This window comes from Phasianus colchicus, chromosome 5, assembly GCF_987193195.1.
Source record: "Phasianus colchicus chromosome 5, bPhaCol1.hap1.1, whole genome shotgun sequence".
In the NCBI taxonomy this organism is placed as follows: domain Eukaryota; kingdom Metazoa; phylum Chordata; class Aves; order Galliformes; family Phasianidae; genus Phasianus; species Phasianus colchicus.
Genome location: NC_143440.1, coordinates 27870510 through 27895783, shown reverse-complemented (window position 1 = coordinate 27895783; position 25274 = coordinate 27870510). Strand labels below are relative to the sequence as shown.

Here is a 25274-nt window from a genome sequence, read left to right as displayed (position 1 = left end):
TTGATACTGAAATCGTTCTTCTCAGAGCTTATTGAATGTGGTGCTGACATGAGCAAGGGAACCATGCCAGCAGTTTGACAACTGCTTTTTGATTTTTACAGAAGATAAACCACGGAGGAGAAATGAGATAAAAGAGCAGGAAATTAGAATCACAGAATCAATTAAGAGGTGTTCCCTGATTTTCCTAACCTGCAAAGATAATATTATTCATAGGATCTGTTCCATAACTTGCTGCTATTTCCTATTTCTCTTTCCTACATGCTGACAACCCCTTAGCTTTCTGTGCCACACTAACTGTAAGAATACCTTGGCTTGCTGTGTGTGGCACCAGGCCTGAAGACAGTCTCGTTAGCACGCCTTCTGCAGACCTGTGGTGCTGGCTTCCCTGTGTGGTTGTGTGTGCTTCCCCAGCACAGGTGAAACTTTTGATTTACTTTTGAAGGAAAGATTAATTAAAGTCATAAATCCTGCTGACAAGTGGCGTTTGAAAGATTCTTTCAAACTCTTCATTGATTTTCTGTGGAAGAGTAGTGTAGGAGTGCTTATCTGTGTGGACTTCATAAAGGATTGGAAATGGAAGGGAAAAAAATCAGTTTAATATTGGGAATTAGAAGATGGATAAGAAATTGAACACTGGAAAGGAGAACATTGGACTGTTTTGGAAGGAAATACTTGCTGGGTGGAAGGTTACTAACAAAACTCATCAAGAGAGCAAATGTGGTCAATATTTTCACTAGCCTTTGAACAAAAGCAATGAATGTGATTAACGAAGGCTGAATTGGTAGTAGCACTATAGTAATCTCATTTTAAAATTTATGCTAAATAAGCCTTTCAGTGGGGCTTGAGTAGCTTGCTGAGAGGTAATATCCCTGGTTGAACAGAAGAAAATAGATGAGAGAGAAGCAAAAGAGAACAGCAAATTTTGCTTTCTTCTATGGCTTCATTCTAAAGTTGGAGCTAGGAGTGCTTATGAGACATTTTCTGAAAGAGATGCAAATATTGAGAATATAGAAAAAGTTACTTTTAAATCAGTCCCCTAACGGAAGTGATGAATTGTATTAAATAGCAAATCTTCAGTAGGGCTGAAAAGGAAAGAGGAATTACATTTTTTCTTCCATAATAACAAATACCTGTTGCAATAAAACATTTCACTTTTGCTGCTGTGCCCTCTTAGATGTATTTTGAAGATTTTATTTAATGGTTTTTCTTTATTTTTCTGACTTATATGTTTTGAGACCTTGTGAGTAGATTTAGCACCCTTCTATTGCAAAAGTATTTTTAATTGCCTGGTGCATGTAAACTCTCCACTATTACAATCCATACTTCCCTCCTTTGGCTTGTCTCATTGAAGAACTGTAACATAAGCTACTACTTTACTTCACTAAGAGATGACACGCAGTGCCAAATTGATTTTCTCATCTTAGTGATGTATAGACTGAGCTTATGATAGATACTCGTGTTTCTTTTCAGTTGTGACCTATAGCTGAATTTGAATCTGATCCACGTGAGGAATTGTGTCACTCCTCTATGCATTCCCTTCTCTTCAGTCATCTCCATTCAAAATCCTCTATCCCGTGTTTCAGCTTTTTGCAACATTTTTGATGTGCTTTGTGTCATTAATGGCACAGATGTAAAGTATGGGACAAGGTAAAAAAGTAAATGTCATGGCAGCCAAAAGCAGTTCCAACCAGCCTTCATTCCTTGAAGATAACTTTGGAAAAGTTATGTTTTTGCTCTGTACTTCAGATTGCTTATCTCCAGATTAAGGGATAATATTTCTCAAATACCTGCTGACTCTCAGCAGCTTTTTGCTTTAGGCTTTGAAAAAGCCTAGCTAAAAGTATTCTGTAAACTTCCACATTCAGTGTCACCTTTCACAGTAAAGTGAGCTGATACTGCTCTAAATTCAGGTCCTGGGAAGAAAGATTGTCTGCTAAGTCATGAAAAATAAAGCATACCTGGACTGGAAGGGATTTATGGATACTTATCATTAGAGAAGTTCTAAATAGCATCAGTGAAGGGAAGAGAAGAGACAGCCAGTTTCACTATTTCACTGTTTTTTGTGGATAGTAAGTTTTCTGAGTAGGTCTAAGCATCATTCATGGCTTTCTGAAACCTGCTAAACTCAATTAGCCTTCAAAGTACAGACACTTGTTTGAAATTTGTCATATTCCAAAATACGATATTTTTTCAGGAATTAAGCTGAAAGCATTTGGAAAAACAAATATTCTAAAATGTTGTATTCTTTGTCCATCCACGCACATGGCACATGCCTGCATGTATACTACTGTATATACTGCTGTAATAGATTGCTTACCTACCTGTACCTAAACATATAAGCCTATCATAGGTAATAAATTCAAATATCTATCTGGAAGGAAAATTAGAGTTCTTCTAGCCTTCAAAGCAAGATCAATAATAACTACGTCATTCCTAATGTAGTTGATTTCAGTTGTCTCCACAAATGTGTATATCCCAACCAATGCATTCCAATTTTTTTTTTAGTGTACTTTATTAGAGTTTGCTGCTGTCTCTTTTGTATCTGCCATGATCCATGGGGGTAATGTCTGAGCAGAGCCCTATCCTGTTTTCAGACCAGAGTGTCTGAAAGGAAGAGGGCTCTGGATAGGGAAGGGCTGGTGGAAGGGAGGGGAACTGGCCTTCCCTGATGCCTATAGTCTTCCCCACAGAACACCTGCTGTTGCTGGGAGCTTTTGTGGTCAGGTTTTTTGTTGGCTGGTTTATTTTTCTTAAAAGTCAGTGAGTGTCACAAGAGACAGTGGGGAACAGTCAAGGTTTCCTGTTGAATGTGCTGTAGCTGTGGCAGTGGTGGGGTTATGGAAGTGCAGCAACCTGCATAGCTTTCATCCTGTCCCCAAAATGGAATGCTATCTTAAGGCATCCCTCTGAAATTATGCATTTTATCAGTGTTTGTTGCCGTTTATTTTTAGCATGTACAGAATTGGTAGTGTCCTAGGCGCTGCCCAGAGACATAGGGTGAGCAGCCCTCATTGCCTAAAATTGCCTAAAAGCAAAGGGAAGAAACTAATGAGAGTAATTGCTCATGTTGTGATGCTGGCATAGGAATACCATGTGTGGGAACTGCCCTACTGCATACATAGGCCTTGTGGGAGGAGAACCCAAGAACTCCTTGGGCTGCTGCCTCAGTTTCCTTGCTTTGCCACATTTCAGATTTGATGGAGGGACAGGGTGGAAGGGTATGGAATGGAGAAAGCCAGATGCTGGGACTGCATGGGAGCATGCATGAGGGAGATAAGGGAGGAGAATATACCTGTGGAGTAAATGGGAATAAAAGGAGGACAAGTGGAAAAACAAGTACGTAAAATTGTGGAGTACTCTGGAAATACAGAGCCAAAGCTGCTGCAATGAAAGAAGTCCTTGGTGACTTGTGTGCTTCTTATGCCCACCCTTAGTTTGAATTATTTTGAGAGTCTCTCAAGTGGAACTGCTTAACTCAGTTCAGCTGCCCAAGGCAGAGTCTTCCTGCATCTTGAATATTGTCTCTGCTGGGAGTTAATTATATGGACTGAATAATTAATGTTCACTTTTGGTAAATCAAATAAAATAACAAAGCAGATTTCTGTCTCTGCTACAGTTTATATAACAAGAAAATATCTTTCATGCGCAAACAGGCTAGCACAGCACAAGAATCAGAATGTTATGATGTTAAAAGTCATGAAATACTTTTTTTTTTTTAATCCACAATCATCTTCACTTTGCTCTCATTCCATTAATTGTGTATGGGCATGGGCTACATTACTCTAGAGTAGAAATAAATTAAGAATATAAGATGATGTTTACAATCACGAAGGTGTTTTCATACGTACAAGCTATACATGAAACTATCAAGAGAAAGAAGGCAGAAAGAAATTACATTTTTTTCTCACATAGGTTTTTACCACAGTGTCTCAGTAATACCAAAATTGATCTTGAGCAAGATCATCACACAGATGTCTTGCTGCTTGGATTTGTCACTTCATGTTTCCTAATTCTAAGAAATACAGACAAGATCACGGTTCATATCTGTTGAAAAATAATCCCAGGGATTATCTTTACTCTCCTGAGATACTTCGCTATAGAAATACTCATGATAGTGAACCAAGTAACAGCTTTCACTGTTCATTTCTTCTCCCTCCCCGCTGTATTTTAGCTACGTATTTGATGTCACAGAATGCTTAAAACTAAAAGAAATTTTAAAATGACTGATCACATTTTCAGCCTTAAAAATGATGGGTGATTTTTAAGATGTCTTTATTTAGGAGTAATTCTTCAAGGGTAGATAATATTTTATGGTTTACAAATATTCCCCCCCAGATCTTCAGCTTACCAGGCAATCTTTTTTGTCTGTTTCAAATCCAACGCTTTTTGAAAATGGTTTTTATTTTCAAGCTCTGATTTCTAGGAGTTTTCTCATTATTTTTCCAATATGCTGTATTGCATTCCATATCTACTGAAATTTTGTATGGACTCATGCTGATCAATAGTCTCAGCATTTCAGCCTTGACCCTTGTACTTAGCTCATGTGTATTTTCAATTATGTATCTAGGAACAAGAACATTAGAGTTTCTGTTCTTGTTTTCTTCTCTGCGTTGCCCCAAGCCAACCAAGCAAGCAGAAGCACTCCAGTGACTTCTGTGGGTTTCTGTTGCACCAGGAAGAACATGAAGTCATGGTGGAGGAAGGAAGGTGTTTATGGTATTGATTGGCATAGACACTTTTGCCCAGATATCCAACTCTAAACCTAGAAATAGCTGAAAGTTGAAAGAATTAGTTGTAAGTTGAAAACTAGTGTTGTTCTGGACATGATTGGGTGGTGGGAATTGTGGGCTGTGTCTGATAAAGTGGAGCAGCCAATCTGGTGGGATGCATCTTCTTGTTATCAGAAGTAGTCATGCAGTTGATCTTACAATAATGTATGTGTCTTTCTGGATTAATTATACCCTTCTGGGATCTGACACTAAATTGCATGTTAGTTTTGGTGGTTTTTTTTTACTTGATTTTTTAAATACTGCTTTGCAATGAGTAATGTTTAGTGTCTATTCTGGTAACTGTATTTTTGTATTATATCCTGGCTTAAGTGGGTGGTAGAAAAGCACAGTGTCGTTATAAATGGAAATATTTAAGTAATTAAAATTAAGCAGTACTATTTTCATGCATTTTAAGTGTATGGGTACATATATAGGTAGTTTAGATAAAAATTTTATTTCCAGCTTTAGAAAATTGGTACTGGGAACCCTATTCTATCCAAGTAGAATATGCAGAGGTTTGATGGGTAACCTTTACCTGGTTTACAGTGATGCAAAATGCAAGCATGTAATAGATTTGTTTTGTTTTCTCTTTTCCTCTGTAACAAGGACTGTCAGAGTAGAGAGGAGGATCACCTCCATTGACCCGTTGGCTACGCTCTTTTTAGTGCAGCCCAGGATGCCATCAGACACAAGGGCACACTGCTGGCTCATGGCCAACCTACTGTCCACCAGGACATCCAGATCTTTCTCTGGAGAGCTCAGTTATTACACTAGCGAAAACACAATGTTCAGGCACAATTATAACTGACACTAACTCAACTGTGTTTTTTGGGGTTGAAGGAGGGTGTTCCTTACTGCCATATCTCTTAGTGTTACTATGTCTTAGTGCTCCCACTCTGTTCTATGTACAGGTCCTGTATTAAACCGAAAAGCGCATGTGCTGATCTCTTGTGTGAAAGTTTTACTCTAGGTATTTTGTACAGTGTGCTATCTATTAGATCTTGATTTTTTGTTTTTGTTGGTTGTTTCTTTTGGCTTTCTTGAATTATCGAACAATTTCTATGAATTGTGATTTCGTTTCATGTCCACCCTACTCAAACATAAAGCAAGACAAAATGTTTGACAATGGGGAAGGGCTTTGGCCCAAGTATTATGGTGTGCTAGCCCTGGCTTTTTCCTTTGTTGAATGATTTTGTAGTGCTCATTGCCAAAAAGGCAGCACGTATTTGTTGTGTATCTAACTTTATCTCTTGCACCAGAAGGCATAGCTAGGATTTCAGACCCATTCTGTGGAGGATGTACAGTATCTATGTGATCATGCTGCCATGGGATGTGAGCTCAGAAGGACAAGCAGAATCTGGGATGCTGCAGTCCTTCCATCAGGGAGCATTCTGGGAAGTGCAGGGCTTCTGTGCACCAAGTCCCTTTTTAATTCAACTTCCAGTCTGTTCTTCCCTGTTGCATTCCTTATGCAAGTTTCTCACTCATTGAAGCCCATAAAAGGAATCAGTCAAGGTAAATGTGTTTGTTTTGTTTGTTGTTTTATTGTTGCTTTCATTAAGGAAATACAAATCAAAGAAAAGCATTCAAGGCAGGCAAGCTTATTCAAATATTTGTTCTGTTTCTCTTCTGCATACTCAAACATACAGAAGTTGCACACTGAAATAATAATTGGAAATGAACCATTCAGAAAAAGCCTCCCTCCCCAGTCTTCCTCGAAGTGTGAGTACAAGGAAAGTTGGCATAATGAAAATTCTAAGGGAGCAGAGGAAATATGCTGAGATTGCTAAGCTACAGGATGAAAGAGGTAGCATTGTGAAGCTATGTGGATGTGGTGCTGGTTCTTTCCCATTCATAATGAGCTTAACGGTTTCACAGCACTCAGCACTGGGAGGAAACATTTCTGGAGGTGCAACTGCCACACAGGTGAGCAGATTTCAAACAGCAGTTTGACCTGTAGGTCTTTTTTGCTCTATGTTATTGTAAAACCAGGGCAGACTAATGCTAGTCTCAATGTCTGTGCTTTAAAAAGTGGAGGATGTTGACTTTCAATGTGATATCCACAGTGGTTCCTGGAGCAGTGCAAAGAAACATGTTCAGTGAAATTCCTCTTTGTTTCCATAAGAGTCTCCAAAGTCCATGATTAATGTCCAGTAAATACATCAATAGCAGCTTGTGTTTCTTGCTGAAGTATGCTGCACTCAGTGCTCTGCAGTGTGAGTGTGCTGTCCTTGCTCAGCTTCTCCAGGCATGTCCAGGTGTGTCACAAGTAGGGTCCAGTCAGTGCAGAATCCTGCTTGTAGCTCAGGTTTCTCTTGAGGAGTAATTGTGGTGCCCAGTATTGCCACTATTGGCATTTCTCTGTGGGGGTGATTTTAGAGTTTTCCATTCACAGTTTGTGAAGAGCTGAATGCTTCCTCACCACCCTCTATTTTGCAGTTTATTTCTTTCTGATTTATAAATACCAATAAATCCGTATGCTGTGTTATGGCATAAGTATGGTATGGCATAAGCTGTCCCTACTATACAGATAGGCAGATCAAAAGAGCAACTTCTATTCTGAATTCCTATTTTTCATGTTCTTATTCTGTGATACTGACTGTACAGCAAGCATACACATCTCAGCACTTAATTGTATAATCAAATAAAAGCAAGCAAGGTTCTGGAACAGTGTTTTGCAGTGCAGTTGAGGCCATACCTAATGACAGCCACACATTTGCTGCTCCAGGGCTGCCCTGGGAGGTAAAGCACACTGGGTGCTGATGACACCCCTGCCCAGGGAGCAGACCGTTCCCTGTGGCTGCATGCTGAGCTATTCTGTACAGCCACCTTGAGTACCAGTTAAAATCCAATTGATTTAAAAGTTGATTCTTTTGAATGGGATCCTCTGCCATTCAGAAGCAAATACTATTCATGTTCATACAAATAGTCATGCCATTTTAATCTCTTGAGTTTGTTTGCCTGAACTGTTTCCTCAGGAAGTGAGTTCCCCCTGGTTAACTGCCTGCTCTCCTTACAAGTGCTGCATTCTTACCTGTTACCAAAGTTGCTGCCTTTTGCCTTTGTCAGTGCTCTCATTTCAGGATTCTCTGTAGAGCTGGTGTTTGATTTACCATTCAGTGAGAGATATCCTTGCCTAAGGAAAGAGGCTGAATTTGGCAGCAGCAGTGGATGAGTACAGTGCCTGCACAGCCACACGGAGTGGTCACTCTGGCTCCCAGTATGTGCAGACACAGAATGTTTACTAATGAATTAAATCCCCTGAATCAGGTCACAACAAGAGCAAATTACATACATCTGACCATAAAATGATTCAGGCAATTGGGAACAGTTGGTTACCCTGAGAACTGCTTGCTGATAGTGGTGCTGTATGTCTACAATTGCACATCCTTTAGTTGAGATGTCATGCCATTATCCATTCTTAGGGAAAGGTTGAGAGCAAATGACTTTACCACAATTTTAAACCACTATGCAGCATGCAGCAGGAAAGGTTCATGCCCTAAACAAGCTGTTCTGCAGTGTAGCATCTCACCCAGCTTGTCAGATTTCCCTTATGTACAAATAATTGCTCTGGACATACAGGGTGATTCATTTCATCACACTACTACTCCTAATTCCTATTTTGTATCTACGTGGAAGGTATTTGAATATTGGCAGCTTTATTTAATATTTACATTGTGTTCATCTTGCATTCCTGTTAATCCAGTAGCAAGCGATAGGTGTAGTTCCAGGATGCTCTGCCTGGCCCTGTTTTGCTCCCTGCAGGAAGGCAGAGCAGTGGCTAAGGCCTGAGCCCTGCCCTCACTGCTGGAAATGGGGCTCTCAGCAGCACCCACTGGGTCCAGCGCGATGCTGTGGGGTCAGAAGCATCTACAGATGATGGGGGGATGGAGAAGTGATGGGGGCTGGTGGCTTTCTGCATGTGTTCTCCCTTCTTAACTCCATAGTGGTGCTTTTGTGTTGAACTGTGGAGATGGAAAATATGTCTCTAGAAAACCAAAGCAGTGGAGATTATAATAGAAGGTATATGTGCAGTTTGTTATATGTGCAGTTGATGCAGCCCAATTCTCTCTTATGTCCAGCAGTGTATTTGTTCATTTCTTTGTGAATAAATATAAACAAGCATCTTGTTCCTTCTTGCTCGGTTGCTGTTTCATCAGAGGCCCACATAGGATAGTCTTCCTTATCTGTGATTTACATTAATTTTTGTTTATATTCATCTTTCATCTCTCTCCACACAAGTACATGTGTGAGCTCACGCATGCGCTTGCCGTGTAGTGGTGCCTGACCAACTGCTTTGAATAGCTGGAGGGGAAATTCTGTGTAAAGGCTGTCCAGGGACTATTAAAGAGAGAGGCAGAGGGAAAGAATGCTCTCTAATCAGCAGTTCATTAAGCAGCAACAACTTGTGGTGGAATTGTGCTTAGGAGACTGCTGAGCACTTAGGTGTTCTTAGTAGTTTGAATTGGGAATTTGAAAACTTACTAGGATCTTGGATAGCAGATTTGAATAGGCAAGGTTAAAAAAAAAAAAAAAAAAAAAAAAGAACTCACCTTCGTTGACATACTAGAAGTAATAGCAAACAGAGCTGAAGCCAAGTGAAAGCAAAGCAGAAGCGCTTAGGAAATGGTTCAAATTCGACAAAGTACAAAAATGTCATGGCAGAAATTAAACAAAAGATGGCCCTCACACTGCCTGCCTGCAGATGGATTTTTATGTTCGTGGAATAAAACTCTGGAGAGTCACAAAGGGATTTATGGGTCAGGGATCAAGTTAGGAGTCTATAAAATAAAAATAATCATAGGCAATAAACCAGGCTTTCCTGAAAGTAACTCCAGTCAGAGATGCAAAGTCAGCTGTAATTTTAAACATCAACTGACATTGTCAAGAATACAATATTTGCTGAGGATTTTGGGAAGAGGAGGAAAGTACGAGTACTGTAAAAATACTGCTTTCAATTTCTGAAGGAAAAAGTAGGTCAGGAGATTTTCATTCTTACTTTACTTCTACCCTGAAGGGATTAATGGTACTTAGGCTCTAGCAGTGTGTACAGACTCACAATCTACAGAATATTTTATGTAGGAAACTGTAACGCTTGTACAATCTTTGCTTAATCTCGGTTGTTGTGGTTAGAGAGATTCATGCACCAGGTGAATGCTGAGTCATGAACTCAGCATTAATAATATATTAACAGCCACCTTGTGGACTTCATTTATGCAGATTCTCTTCTAACGCTGGGAAATTAGAATGCTTAAATAAAACACCCAGGTAATAGCACACCTCAAAATTGTCTTCAATCCCCTTTTCAGAATTTCTTATGTGAAGGGGGTGAAACTGGTGGATGGCTGCCCTGACTCTAGCTTCCTCACGTTTTATGATCTTGGCCATAAAGATTGTATTTCATGAAAGCAAAGACCAGAATTTCAAATGCAAATGCCTAGAGCCAGGCCACTGAGAAACCAGCCTGACTTTCTTCAAGGTAAAGCTTGGAGCCTTGTTGCTTTTATAGTCTTTGAACTGTTGCTAAACAGGTGCAATTTGTTCTTCCCTTAAAATGGGACAACTGCATAGTTTTCCAGAAACTGGCCTGGAATCTGGCCTCCAGAGCCTGAGAATGGTATAGATCTGGTGAAGCTGGAGGTTTAGGTTGCTCAGGAAAGGACATGAAGGATTTATGAGAAAAACATCATTGGCTTCCAGCCCTCTTCTTAAAATTTTTATATTTTCTTTCAAGCCACTTTGCAAGCTCTCTTTTAAAATATCAGGGTGGTGAGACACTGTCACAGGCTGCCCGGAGAGCTTTGGGTGCCTCATCCCTGAAGGTACTGGAAGCCAGACTGGATAGGGCCCTGGGCAACCTCATCTATTGGGGGCAGCCCTGCCCACAGCATGGGTTGGAACTGAGTGGGCTGTAAGTTCCCTTCTAAGCCAAACTATTCTGTAATATCAAAATAATGGGAAAGTTTATTTTCCTATGGCAGTATGGCTCTAGCTATCTGGCTGCCTGGTGTGAGCAGGGTAGGAACGTGGCTGGAGATCTTCCAGCTACAATCTCATCAGCAGGGTCTGCTGTTCTTAGTTACAGGTAGATAATTGCAAGGGCAACCTTGTGGGAATAGCAGGCTGATCATGTGGCTTGCCTGCAGGTAAGGTTTAGCAAATTCAATCTGAAAGGTGGGTTCATCAGCCAATAGCTCTCTGTTGATGAAGGATTATTTCCATGCAGTATTGATGACCAGACTGTCAGCACACCTTTCTTTTATTTGTGAGGACTCATACCTTGATGCACAGCTTCCTAGTTCTTGTCACAATCTTTTCCAAGTGAAAAAGAGCAAGGGTTGGCCAAAGCATCTCCTCCTTCCTGAAGAAGGGAGTGCAGTTTTTGTTTCACAAGTGACCTGAAGCAGCATCACTTCTTGCTGTGCAGATCCATGTACTGAGCGGCGGTGGGAACTGCCGAGTGCCATGCCTGACTCCTCTCTGCTGGGGAAGTGGTTTCATTGCGAGCACAGAAATCAAACCAGCCAAGGTGGAAATAGAGTGAGTGCCCTGGTGATTTAACTGCTTTCATTTTGACAGTGGTGAACAACACAGGTTATGCAGTAAACCATACAGGGTAGTGTTTTCTGACAAAAATAATAAATGGAGATGCCTGTCATCTGCTGTAGGAAATATTGCGAGTTAAATGGTCATTGTAAATTTGAGAGTTATTGATCTTTTCTGTCTTCCCTGGAGGGCGTAGGAGACATTTAACTTCAGTGCAGGTAGTCACACTGTTCTCATACTCTTTTTTTTTTCTTTTTTTTTTTTTTCTGAAGTCATAAAATTTCAAACTTGAGCCAGTGCTAGCTGGCTGGCGCTGCATCCTTGCAGAAGAGAGCCCAGCAGTTCCTCCTTGTATGAGAAGAGGCCAAAGAATTTCACTGTCTAGCAGGTGGCTGTGATTTTGGAAATAGCTTCTTAATAAATTTCCTTCCCCCGTGGTTTTGTCTGACATGCTAATTAAGCTCACTGGGGAAGCTCATGGCTTGGTTACCTCCCTTGGTCCCTGGCTCCTGCAAATAGGCAACAAATGTATACGGATTTATGCAATTGTGGCAGAGGGGAAGGCATCCAAATGTTTGACCTGTGAAGGTACTGAAGCATCTAATGCAACGGAAGGAAACCAGTAGCATGCTGTTCCTGTGGCTCTGCAGGCAGGGCAGGAGTGATAATGAATTGGAAGAGAAAGAGTGGATGCCTCACAAGAGAGTGGCAAGTGTGCGAAAAACAGATTGTGTGAGTAATTACTTTTGCATACCTTCCTGGCCATTATCAGCAGGAGAGGATTTCTGATGAAAAAACTTAATTAAAAAGTTTAATTTTTTTTTTTCTCTTAAGAAAACTGCGCAAAGGGGCTCATTGGCAGGTGGAATTTAGGACACTGATTAATTGCTTTCAAGTCATCAGCCATGTGAATCCTGCTAAGAGGAGTGAAACAGAAAGAGTCAGAGTTGGCAACCTGCTGGGCAAGGGGCCCAAAAGCTTGAGCCATTTCTGAATTAAGCCTTTTCTGACTGTTTCCCTCTCGGTGCCATTGCAAGAGTACATTCCTCAAGAGTTGGGGAATCTCTGTATCCATAGGGCCCTTCCCCTTTTGAAGTGCTGCACAAATACAGAGCTGTCATCTTCCGTCTGCAGTAATGCATCTCCCTTTGAGAGATGAAACTTGTATGATTTTTTTTATAGATGCTCAGTTTCATCCAGTCTACTTCTTGGAGACATCTGAAGTGAAGCACAGTTGTCACTGACCTCAGAGTGAGAAATACAAACATTTGCCACACTTCACACAGAAGGATTGACACCTCTGGGTCCACCATGACGCTGGTCTCTCGCTTTGCCTTGTAGCTGTCTGAACTGGAAGACAGCCTCCTCATGGAGGGCAGGGAATATTGGTCATCTCCAAAGACTCCTGCTGGTGCCTTTCCTGCCCAGCTCTGCCTCTTCCCTTCCCATCTCCTCACCTCTAGCCATTGACATGCAGCCCATCCCTCACACCTATCCCTGCTCCAGCCACCTCTTCCCAGACCAAGCAGAATTGGTCCCTCCTCTGCTGCACTGAGTTCCTCTAAAGGAAGACCCTATCCTGTTATCTTCTCTCCTAGAGCTGCACTCTAGAAGAGTGCCTCTCACTATTTTCTTATTTCTTGATGATTTGCTAACTTCTGCTGTGAATCTATGATTAGACACCCTTACTGGAGAGCAAGGGACCCTTGGCTGCAGTCCCACCTTCCTCTATGTTTCTGAGCTAGCTGTATGCTGACTGAGAGCAGGCAGGGATGCTTGGTCCTGCAGCCAGGACCTCCTGCTCTCCTGCAACAATCAGGAGCTGGTTTGGTCTGGAGTACCCTGGCAGCACCCCGAGGCACCACAGTCTGGGATGAAGCATATGTGGAATCAAGGAGGAGGACTGGTGGAAGAGTGCAGTAGCTGGCATTTCTGCTGTGTGAGTAAAGAAACATTGCAGTGTGAGAATGTTGTGTGAATGCTGAGTGCTGCTGTGATGCACATGGATCACTTAGGGTCAGTTCAGACACCTTGCAGAAATCCAGCTTCCCAGTGAGAGCCATGCACATTGCTTGATGACTATCAAGGAACAGCAGAAAAAATCACAGGCTCCCTGTCCTGTAACTCAGTGCAACAACGCTTGAAAGCATTAGTCATGCAGCAGAAGCAAAGAATCAGAGAAAGACAAGCTTTTTTCTGCGGCTAAACTGAGAAATTCATTATAAGGACTGGAGTATTATTCCTCAGGCAAGAGTCTCTGCTTCCCAGCAAAGAGGGAAGGTTTGGATTTTTTTTCCACTCCTGTCTCTACATGGCTTCTCTGCAGTTTTATTTTGAAATAGATGCAATTTCAAGATACTCACTTTCCATCTTCTTCCCCTAGTCTGGAAAACCTTGCTAGATTACCAAGAGCTGTTGTCTAGCATATCACCATCTTTTGCCTGTCTTTGCAGGTATTGTTTTTTGTTTTTTTGTTTTTTTTTTTTTTCCCAAGGCATCCTTGCACCCATCTCCTTTGCTATTCAATGACTGTTTTCCTTCTCTGACAGTTGCATGCAGTGAGCAGTAGCACTCAGGACCCTGCATGTCTCTCATGAGACAGACACTGGTGCTTTCATCTCCCACCATGCTTGTCAGTCCCTCATTTCAGATCTGCTTTTCTTCCTATGAGTTTGTCCTCCTAAGATCATCTTGCTTACGGAACTTGCAGCCCTTCTTTTTATTTACACTTCTTCACTTTGCCACATTCCTCTTCAATCATCATCTGCAAGTTTTTGCTGTAGGATATTCTCTTTTCTCTCCCATCCTCCCAGTTGCATTGCTCTAATAAACTCTAAATCTGGCAACACACATGAAAGCTTAGACAGGCATTTCCATACAGGGAAGGCATATTTAAATAAACTCCTTTCATCCTCCATCCTTCTCCTTTCCATGTTACTTTTCCTCCTGATCTGCTTACTTATAGCAAGCCTGAGGAGGGAATAATGATTCCCAATGCTTCAAGTGCCTGATCTGAAATTCTAGCTGCATAGATGCTTGTATAAATGAAAGCAGCTGAGTTCAAATTCTCTGCAAGATGTCAGATGAGAAGCACATTTCAATCACACTTAAGAATGCAGTTACATACAGAATAAGTGCACTTTGCCCCCAGAAATACACGGAGCCAAATGACAAACTGGCAAATCTCATGGCAGCTTAAGAGGTTTAAGGGAAACAGCATTGAAATAGTAAATCTAGTGCACCCTGGATTGTTCTTTCTTTTAGACAAATTGACTGAGATCCCAGGCAGATCTGTTTTTCTCAGTAATGCAAGGCACAGAATAATGCTAAAAGCTTACTTGAGTTACTTTTATCCATAGATTCTGATAAGCAAGGTGGTCCAGGAGAAGGAAACACAAAATTTCCTGTCTAAGAATTACCAATCATGAAAATACAGGTTTGGAGAAATTGATGCCATCAATGAACTCAAGCCTGTCTATATTTTTTTCTGGTTTATCACGATGAGAATTTAAAGTTGTTGCTTATAATATGTGGCTTTGTGCTGATGTCACATGGTCTCATGAAAAAACCAACAGGATTGGTCTCTCCTTGAGATACCTTTATGTTGAAAACTCTCCTTGCAGAGTCAGGATAAAAGGAACCTCCAGAAGCCAACTGGCCTTTCTCCCCATGCAGAGCAGCTTCATAGCTAGATCAGTTATCAGATGAGATTCAAGAAGCACCAGCATACAAACATGTTATGAACTGGACAACATTCACATAGTACTTGATTGTTTTATCCAATTACTAAGATCCAATTTTCTGGTGCTTATAATTTTTTTAACTATTTAGGCTGTGTGTCTGAACAGACATCTTATTTCTCCAATAATATTAAAGAATGTTTTCCCTCCCTCATATAAATATTTTCATGACCTTTCCTTTAGGAACCCTAGCAATCACAAACTTTTGAACAAGAGCATTGTTTCAGTTAAGGTTTTGGTCTTTGTGTCTCTGCCATGTAGGTAGAAATCCATGCCTTATTCTATAAGGTCTTTGCGTTTAATAACTAAGATTTCTTAAGATGGAGCATCTCTGCCCCTGCGTCTGCAGCCCTGGCTCCTGTGCTGAGCCCAGCTCTAAAGCGAGCACTGAGGATGAAGCTTGCTTCATTCCTAAGCTCCCTGAGTTCCTGACAGTATCTGCCTCCATTGCAGGTACCACAAGATTTCAAATAGAATTGGGTATTGATTTTGTGTCACATGATGGAATCTTTGGGCTTTTTAAAAAATTGCTGTATTAAAAGACCACAGATCTTCCTAGATTGTTTTGTAGGTAACAAGATTGCTTTGAAGAATACTTTTAAGGCTATAAAGACCGGTGCTCACAAGACTATGAAATGGCACAATGAATAGTGTGTCTATGACTCTGCTTTTCCCTTGATGTTTCTGAATTGTGATACTGTTTTTCTAACTGGATGGCCACAGTCTGAGTTGGGTACAACACTTCAGTCTCATCGATTACATGGAAGAGCCCTGCCTGGAGACAAATCAGGGCTGTGCACAGAAGCTGTTGCCCATGCTTTATTTGCTTTGGCAGCTAAGAAGTGCAGAAATTGAAACAAGAAATGTGGGAAGAAATTATGCAGTTAAGGCAGGTGAGAGCTGCCTTAGGGATCATGTCAGGTGATCACATTGTATGCTTCTCAGTTGGGGTTCCTGAAATCCAGTCTTTATATTTTATTTTGATGTTTATCTTTCTGTACACCCATTACTAATATATAGTATGTGGATGATAAGACAAAAAAAATGCTTAATATTTGTGAAGTGCTTGGATTTAGTGAGGGTAGTAACACAGGAAATCCATCCTTCAGGCTGCTGTACAGAGTGCGAGTGGTGTGCAGTGTACAAGTCCTGCTGCTAAGCACAAAACACCAGTCATGCCTAACAGTTGTCTAGCAGCTTTAGAAACTGAAGTTTCTGAGCACTGACTGAGGGAAGGGCTCTGTAGAAAAAATGCCTTTAAGCAGTTTAAGTTTGTATACGAGGGTTTGCTTCATATCTGCAATAATGCTGCTGAAGCAGCTGTAATTCTTTAAAATGCAAGCTTTAAACTTGCATTGTCTTCTAAGAGCGTTTCCACGTGTATTTGTGAACATCATAAAATAATGCTAATAAACTGTGTCTACTCCAGCTGTCTTCCCATCCTAACTTTCTTCTCAGCATACAGGCAGATTGTTAGTGTTGATGGGTTTAATTGGTTTGCTTATGTGTATATCTGTGTATTGTCCAGCAGGCTGTGTTATTTCCCTCCAATTAAATGAGATTTGCACCTTTTGAGACATTTACAGTGGTGCAGATGAATGTGTCATGTAGGTAAAATTTTACTACATCAAAGAATAGTTCTTTGTACCATTGATGTGCTTCTTGCTCATGTAAACGACTGCAGAAGATACAAGGCCACGGGGATACAAGCTTTATACTTTAGCACAAAATGTGTAATTTTGCTGAAGATGATTTACAGACAGTATTTGTTTATGTTTCCCTTGCCATAGTAAATAAATACTGCTGTTCTGGATCCTCTATCAAATGCTGCTGGAGGTTTGTGAAATATCAGGCTTTCTCTTGCAGAAGATGGACTCTGGTTTGTTTTGGAATAGTTAGCAAACTAGCTTCCTCCACAGATTCATTTCACTGCTGGTCTATAAATTTTATTTAAATATGTAGAGGGCAGAAGTAAGGAGAGGCAAATATTAGTGTCTAATATTGGCTTGGAATGCCCTTAGAAACTTGTTATTTGGAGAGGCGAAGCTGCCCTGGTGGCACATTCTGCTCTTAGAAATGGAGATGGGCTTCAACAGTGCAGGGCCATCTTCCTGTCCTGGTTTCTGGGAATAAATCACTGCTCTGTTTCTGTTTCCCATTTGGAAAGTAGGAATTATATTTCTTATCTCACCCTGTTTCAAATTATATGTTTTTGTTCACATAAAATTTGTGATGAAAAGCAATTCTTACCATTAATCACTTTTTGTTTCATGACTGTATTAGACTGGCAACTTGTAGAAAAAGACCTACAGCCTCAGATGAAGCAAAAGAATTAGAAACCAGTCAAAAGAGAGCATTAAACTAGAGGAGCCAGCTGGGCTCTTTATTTTCCCTTGTTTTGTCTTTCTAGCTAGGTTAGGAGCTTTGGCGTCAGAACTGAAGTGTCTCATTGGTGCAGCTCCTTTATTCTTCAGAGTTGCACCATTTGCATTTGGTAGTGCCAGCTTGGCCAGCTCAACAGAGGTGCCCTCCGTATGCCCTGTGGCACTAGGTGCCTGCTGTGGAGCTTGAGGTGGTTGGCTGAGGGTTACCAGCTTGTCTTGCTGCTCACATGAGTACAGCCCTTGGGTCCAGGTACTAAGTATTGGTGTAATGACAGGAAAGCTTTTGGAAGCTATTGCAGAAGAGAAAAGCATGGTCTTAGTTTAAAATTATGGGAAGATCTACTGTTTTGATTAGACCCATGGCTGAAAACTCTGTCTTAAAACATCAACGCAGATTTACATCTTAAAACATCATTAAAAATGAAAGAATACTAACTGGAAACATGCCACTTGGAGTGTAAGATCTCTTTTTTCATATAAATGAATATGGGACTGTGCTGCTTCGTTAGCCACTCATTTGGCAGATCCAATGCTACAGCACCAGTAGAAGGTGGGACCCTTGTGCATTCCCTCTGCCCTTCAGGATCTCTTTGTCACTGCCAGGCAGGCAGGATGCTGCTGAGCAGTTGGGGGAAGTGGTAGTGTGGCTGAGTCAAAGCAGCTGCCAACATCTGGCTATGCATCATCCAGTCAGACTCCTGTTGGTCTCATCTACTTATGTTGGAATCATAGAATGGCCTGGGTTGAAAGGAAGAGCATTTCTGCAAATTTAGTTCTGAAGTGGCATCTACACAAATCGTGCTTGCTGCAAAGTGAATACCAGTAAGAAGTTACTGTTGGCTCTGAGTAAATGTCAGTAAGCAGTGCTTGATTGTTCATGTTTTTTGTCTGTTCTGCAGAATTCACCCAGGCCCCTTGTGCATGTGAGCTGTAATTACAGCAGAGCAGGGCAGCGTTAAGGAAATGACAACACTTATTCACTGTCAGGAAAATTTCTTTTCACTGAGGCTTTCAGTTGTCAAACCTGTGTCTTCTGACAAGAGCATTACTGGGCTGTTTGCTCCACTACTCTGGGAAGGCAGTAATGGTCAACAGCAAAATATGCCTAATCTGAAGTTTGACCTCTAAACTTGTTCTCTATGAAAAATGTGTTTCTGACATACAGCGATGCTGACTATAGCTAACAAAGGTCTACATCCCAACCTCCACATAACCCAGTTAGACTCAGGGAGGTTCAAACACTGCAGATCCTTTGAGAGTTTTATTTCAGGCTGTTCTAACCATGGCACCTCTCAGGTCGGAGGATGAGAATTGCCATTTGGTAGTGGTTTTGTTGTTATTGATTTAAAAACAAAACAAAACCTCTGCTGGCACAGCTGGCTAACAGTGCTGTCAAGTACCAAGATATTTGTGTTTTGTTCTGAAACTAGTTTTCCAATTTCTCCTGTAGAAGTACAGTTAGAAGGAATAGTTTGTTGATATTTAAGTGCAATCAGGTGCACAAACTCATGGATCCAGAAGGCTGAAGAAGTGGGCACTACGATATTTCTCATCAAAGTTTGTAGCTGTTGAAGAGAGAAGTATTGTTTTACACCTCTGTATGATTTACTGTACTGAGCTACAGCTTTCTGGTAGATCTAGAGGCCAGAAGAATACACGATTTTAGCTAAAAATCTGCTTCTGTTCTTGGTGCTGCCCCCAGGGAAGTATCCTGGGGTGGTAGTGAGGTGGTAGTGCAGGGTGGTAGTGAGGACGCAGTACCAGGGGCACTGTTGAGTCCAGTGGTCGTCCTTATATGGCAGGAACCTTCGGAGGAGAGGCAGCAGCAGTAGGGCCAACAGGGATGCAGGAGGTATGAGCCCAGGAAGCTGAGTGTTTGGGTGTCCCTGCTGAGCACATCACTTTCAAAGTTCCAGAGCTGCTGCAACAGAAGAGAAGTAGCTGCTTCTTGTGACATGCTGAATCATCCCCCTTTCTTCATGGGTGTCTGTATTAGGCCTAGCCTCCATCTGCAGGTGCTGTTGCCACTAGAGAGTCTACATATGTTTCTATACAAGTGCTCCAGGTTTCTGGATGTATTGCTCTTGGGGGAGGGTTTCTGCAGATCTGCTCTGCTCTATCCTCTAACCTTGGCCAGCTTCTGAAGCTCAATCGTATTTATTTTACAGTAATACAAGATGCTTTAATTACAGAGACAGAAAGTTTCCTGGTCAGGAAATGCAGTCAATTTTCATTGCATCTCTATTACAAAGCTGGCATAGTTTTATAAAACTTACTGCCTTCCATCTTCCAAGTCTCATTATATTTTAAATACCTTTTGTGAGGCGTGACTCAGGAGAACGTGAACAGCACTGAACCACCACGCAGGTTTTGTTCCAACTCTGTCTGAGTCGATTTCATTTGGCATGATTTAATCAGTTTTGTTTTCCAAGTCTGATGAGCATCTAGTTAGCTAGCTAACCCAGTACATCATGTTAAAGCTTTGACCTAGATACAGAGTAAAATATACTCTTCTGATCAAATATATTCACATAAATCAACATGAGTAATGCAGGAATCTGTTGTGCAGCTTGTTTAGAATGATGCACACCACTTTCCAGATGTTCCTCCTTCTCTTCTGATAATCATTTTAATTCTTTGCCAATTACATTAAGAAAAGAGTTAATTAGAACTGAAGAGAAAGAAAGAAAAAATAACAAAGGTAATAGAAGATGTTGAACTAGTGAGACTTACTGCCGATGGCAAATTAAGGCATTGGTGTACTCTGCCTGGCTGTGCTCGAATCCTCAGTTCTACTTTATGGGCCTTCCTCGCTGCAGCCTGGCTCGATCAGCTTGAGCCACCCCAAAAACTGCTGCAGAGGAGGTTAGGGTGGCAATTGACTTGTCTGGCTGCAGGGACCAGCTGGCTGAGGCCAGGGATGGAAGGAGTTGGGGTGCTGCTGGGGCAGCGTACAAAGGGCTGCTAACAGGCAGTGAGCAGCTAGCTTCTAGGTGTTAAATAGTAAGCTACCAAAAGCTAGTACAAACCCCTAAGTTAGTAAAACAAAAATTCATTTAGAAAATTCATATAGAAATTTCCCATCTCATATTCGTTGTAACTGTTTAGGGAATTCAGAACAGCTTCTAGATAAACAAATCATACTTGGGATTTGTTTTAAAGGTCATAAAGATTGGGAAGCTCTAACTCTGCTTCAGAAATGTGCAGTGGGACTTTCTTTTGTTTGTTTGTTCCAGAATGAAATTATCTTTCTTTTTACAACTCTGCTTAGAGGTTTCTTGTTTCTGAGACAAATTGACCAGCTGCATGTTGAGCTGGTGCTATGGGTGAAGAGCCATCTGGGATGCTTCCTGCAGGGTTCTTTGCAGTGAAAAGAGGAGAGTTGGAGAGTGAAGGCAGACATGCTGGAGGCATCTGCAATGACTTAGCATCTCACTGTTGCTTTGAAAATTATTCTACTTGATAGTAAAGAAGGATGGAGCTTGTTTATCCCTCACAGGTTTTGTTGCAGTGCTCTTTTCTCTTAGATGATGACACTGACAGCCAAACTATTGTCATTTCAGTTCTGTGCATTGATACATTTCTTCTGTACAGTGTATTTTTATCAGTATTTCTGAGAGGTTTGGCTTAATTTAGCTATTCTGTATGTCAGGTAACATCAGTGTGAATCTGCATAGAAGGGCAAAACAAATCTACAGATCAAGGGAAAATGACAAAGTACCTTTGCCCCAAAAGCTAAAAACCAAACTTTTGGGGGTTGCATTTTTGGGAAATATTCAGTAACTCTTCTTGAATATTTGCTCTGAAAACAGATTCCTAGAAAAAATGGGATTATTTCTTGCACAATTGAATCCATTCTTCAGAAAAAAAATTAGGGTGGAATGTGTACAGAACAATTCAATTAATTTCTAAGTGATTGTTGTCAACAGAATCTTAAGGAGGGGAGAAGGTTGCAATGTTCCAAAGCTGACAGTTTTCAGATGAAGCACTACGTGTTGATATCCCACTGTGAGATCCTCATTTTGTGAATTGATTGCGTTCTTATCTGTAGAATGTTTTGATACTACACAATATGTACCATATTTGTTTTCTTTACTGTTTGATAAGACCCTGTTCAAACATTCACATAAATGTCAGATGGGTTAATATGGAGAAAAAAAAAGTCACCTTCTTCATAAAGCTCTTATTGTGACTTGGTCATTTACAGCTCGTATATAAACTCAGACGGAGGATGTGGAAGATTTATATGTTCCATGAATTCCATGGAGGTTAATTGCTTTCCTTCTTCAAGGGGCTCTTATCATGCAGAAATGGAGCAATCCCACTGAATATCTAAGTATTTTAGTCTAGCCTAAACTCCAGCAGAATGCAAAACGTTTTGGATAAAGAAAGATGGTGTAAGCTTGAGCTGTTAACAAGCTACAGCCAGGCTTGCTTGCAGTAGTTTGCTAGCATTATTGATTGGATGGTACAAAGATAAATTTGGCATTATGTTCCTGCAGCTGGCACAAGCAGGGAGGATGCTGCCTCTGAAGGGTTTCACGAGCTCAAAGTTTCTCTCCTGCCCTGTGAGATGATGGAAGGTGTTTGCATTGTGCAGTATTCAAGCTCAAATAATTGGGTTTTAAAAATGGGCCATTACAATTTTTTCTTCCAGCTTAGTGCATGTTGTGTGCCATAAAGCTTCACTTAATGGAACCAAGCAGAGAATTTGGGGTTTTATTTAAAGAATTATGAAATGGAGAGAGAGGTGGGAGTAGTTCAGTGCTTCCATACACTCATGAAATTCCAAGTATGGTGTTGCCTTTTTGGCTATGAAGACAGGACAAGGCATTCTTAAATACTTATGGCTGCAAATTTGAAAATTACTCTTTCCACAACACACAGTTTTTTGATGAGTTTTAACATTCATAAGGAAAGCATTTTTGTACTCTGAAAACAAATAAAATTATGTGAAGAAATGCACTCAACTGTGGACTCCAGTGTAGCATAATCTCCTTCATCCACCCACAGAAATGGCAGTATAATTCTGAGCATTAAAACTATTCTTCATGCAATGAATTCTAGCACTGCCTTAGCTCACCAAAGACCTTTCCTTAAAACACAAAGTGACCTTTGCTCCATGGAGCACTGCAGCTCACATGGATTGCATTCTGTGAGCTTCTCGTGCCGTGGCAGTGTGAGGAAGAACTGCAAGGGTTTTTGATTTCACATGGGAGAGATTTAGGGCCTGTGAAACCAATGTTAGCCATACTGGATACTTAATGGAGTCAGCCTGCCGATTGCTGACAGTGTTTTCAGCAACCTGCCATTTCACTGAGTCAGAATCAGTTAAAATTGACATGGTGCTGAAAACAAGGAGGCTAGGGAGGACAGATCTGCTGACGTAGCCATATGTGGGGATGCTTTAAGTACCTCAGGATAGGCTTGCCTGGAGGTTATGCACGTGTAAGCTACCCTTTGCTGGATAGGATGTACCAAATTTCTTCTCACTGGTGATTACTGAATTGCCAGATTCATTCTGATTTGGAGGTCAGAGGCTCCTGATGATCCCAGGAAGTCACTATCTCAACAACTGTTTCACATGCAATAAATATGAGATTACGCTCACATTTGCCAAGAGTGTTTGACTCCCAAGTTTTTTATCCTGCCTTGCGCGCTCCTTAAGCCTTGTTTTCAAACCTCTGATTTTTGACTAGAACTTACAATATTTTGGATGTTCTTACTAAAAAAAAAAGAAGTCCGGGGGGGCTCTGCAGATAAGTATGGAAGTTTTAGCATGATTAGTTTTCAAAACCCAATTAATAGTCTGTTAAAATAGACTTTAATATTTTGAGAGGTCTGAAATAGAGCAAGAAAGTTCCTGTGGGTGTTACACAGAAGATCACAAATGCTTTAATCTTCTTCAAGAAATATTTACATGGGGAACTTTGAGGATTGGGTGGCTGTTACCCCTCTGCCCATCAAGATGAGCTTAGAAAGGGCAAGTTAGAGATTAATCTGCATTGTTCCAAGATTCCCCTTGAAGCAGCCTTTCCCCATTGACAAGGTAGGGAGCTGGCAAATGAACCTGAGTCGCTATGAATGCATCCTTCTGTGTCTTGAACATGAGAAATGGCATAGACGTCCCTTCAGTGTGACAGTAAGGATGATCATTTCAGTCTCTTGGCTGCGTTTCAGTTGTTATAGCATCACTGTTGACTCATCTCTTGTTTTAATTGAGTGATTAAACTTTCGTTCCAGAAGGGTACTGAATTATAAGGTACAGAAACAGTTCTGGGGTCTAAGAAAAGCTGCATGTGGCTCTTTTCTCAACAGCGTTGCCAGCTGAGGGGAAGGAAATGAGTCCTTTAATTCTTTTTTCTACTTCTGGGACCAGCCCCAGTTCTCTGGGGTTTAAATTAAAGAATAAGATGTGCAGTCTGGGAATCTGTCACTCCTTTTTTGGCCCATTCTGTCCTGGTTCCTTTGACCTGTTGGAAACATGGCATCCCAGCAGAGCAGAGGGATTTCCTTCCAGCCCTGATGAAAAGGCTCTTTGGAAACTTCCCTGCTAATTGGCAGAGCTTGCCTTTGAATTTGTTATTGAGCTTTTCTCCTGACCATTGTTCAGGTTCCAACCATTGTCCTTTCTTAAGTTTTAGGTAGCTTGTTGCCTTCTTGTGTTTATTCTTATTATGTATTCAGGAAGAGCAGTGTTATTTCCCATCAGCTTTTTCAATAGGTTGAACAAGCCAAGTTTCAGTCTGCTTTCCACAGCATGGACCTTCTGTTCTTTCTTACAGCTCTTCTCCACTGTGTATTTATTGATCTTGGATGTTCCAGATGACCAGAACCAAGCACAGGACTGCAGATGAGGTATCGCTGGGCCACGTATGGTGCCATTTCAGTTCACAGCAGGAAGGTTACAAGGAGCTGTGGCTGCAGCAGCCCCGTGCTGCGCCTGCTTATCCCATGTCAGCAGAGCAGTGTTTTACTTTCTCACATGCCAGGTAATGCGCTGTGTGCTGATCACCCAGGTCTTGCTTCTCACTGGTACTGTCAACAGTTTTTCAAGACCTGTTGCTTTTCCAGCACACAAGGTGCGCTCCGTGCTCTTCACAGCATATGACACCGCCCACTGTGATTTCCAACACATTTCAGCAATTAAAAATCATTTTATAGTGATGTTTCTGGCGTGTTACAGATTACTAGCAAAGTAAGCAAATGCAACTGAAAGGGAAAACAGGGTATTGTAAACAGTCCATTTGCTGATTTACAGGGAGGACACTTACCTTTGCAGTTCTGGCTAAGCAGTTTCCCAGAAAGATATTTTTAAGAGAGTTTTCTTGCAGGATGCAGAATCTCCTGCCTGAAGCATAAATTTGAGGTCTTTGATACCAGCTATCATTAGCAAAGCTTCATAAAAAAGAATGTTTTAAATGTACAAGTGGGCCTGACTTCAGCTTTGCATTATTTTTCTAAAATCTCCTGGCATTTTGAATGAGTTAACGTGTTCTTCAAACCTTACACTAACTAAGCTGCTGCATAGTAGCTCCATGGAGCTCCATGCTGGCAGGAATTTATTCTCATTGATATTGACATGGTACCTGCACAGCCCTTACCATTCCCTGCTATGCTCTAGATCACTGGAGATTGCAGAAGGGAGCTTACCTAGATGTGCAAAGTACAGCTTTTGTTCTCTGGGTACTTCTGGCAGTTTAATGCCGTAGATACAGTACTCAGTGCAGAACAATTCTTTTTGTTTACTGAACTCTGCAGGTCTGTTACTGAACGTTATAGTAATATGCAGGTCTGTTAGCATCAGCCCACACAGTGCCAGACATAGGACAGCA

General features: G+C 41.1%; 1 protein-coding gene across 9 annotated transcripts in view; it reads left to right on the top strand.

Moving 5' to 3' along the window:
- Positions 1 to 25274, top strand: part of RGS6 (regulator of G protein signaling 6) — a 236549-nt gene that overhangs the window by 65239 nt on the left and 146036 nt on the right. The window contains exon 2 of one of the 9 annotated variants that reach the window (XM_090141089.1): positions 24225 to 24297. The exons of 7 other annotated variants lie outside the window; for them this stretch is intronic. In XM_090141089.1, the coding sequence (XP_089997215.1) occupies positions 24256 to 24297 (42 nt within the window). In that variant the 5' untranslated portion in view covers positions 24225 to 24255. Of the gene's footprint in view, positions 1 to 24224; positions 24298 to 24323; positions 24432 to 25274 lie in introns of those variants that run through there. One more of the 9 variants, XM_090141091.1, reaches the window with a different exon arrangement.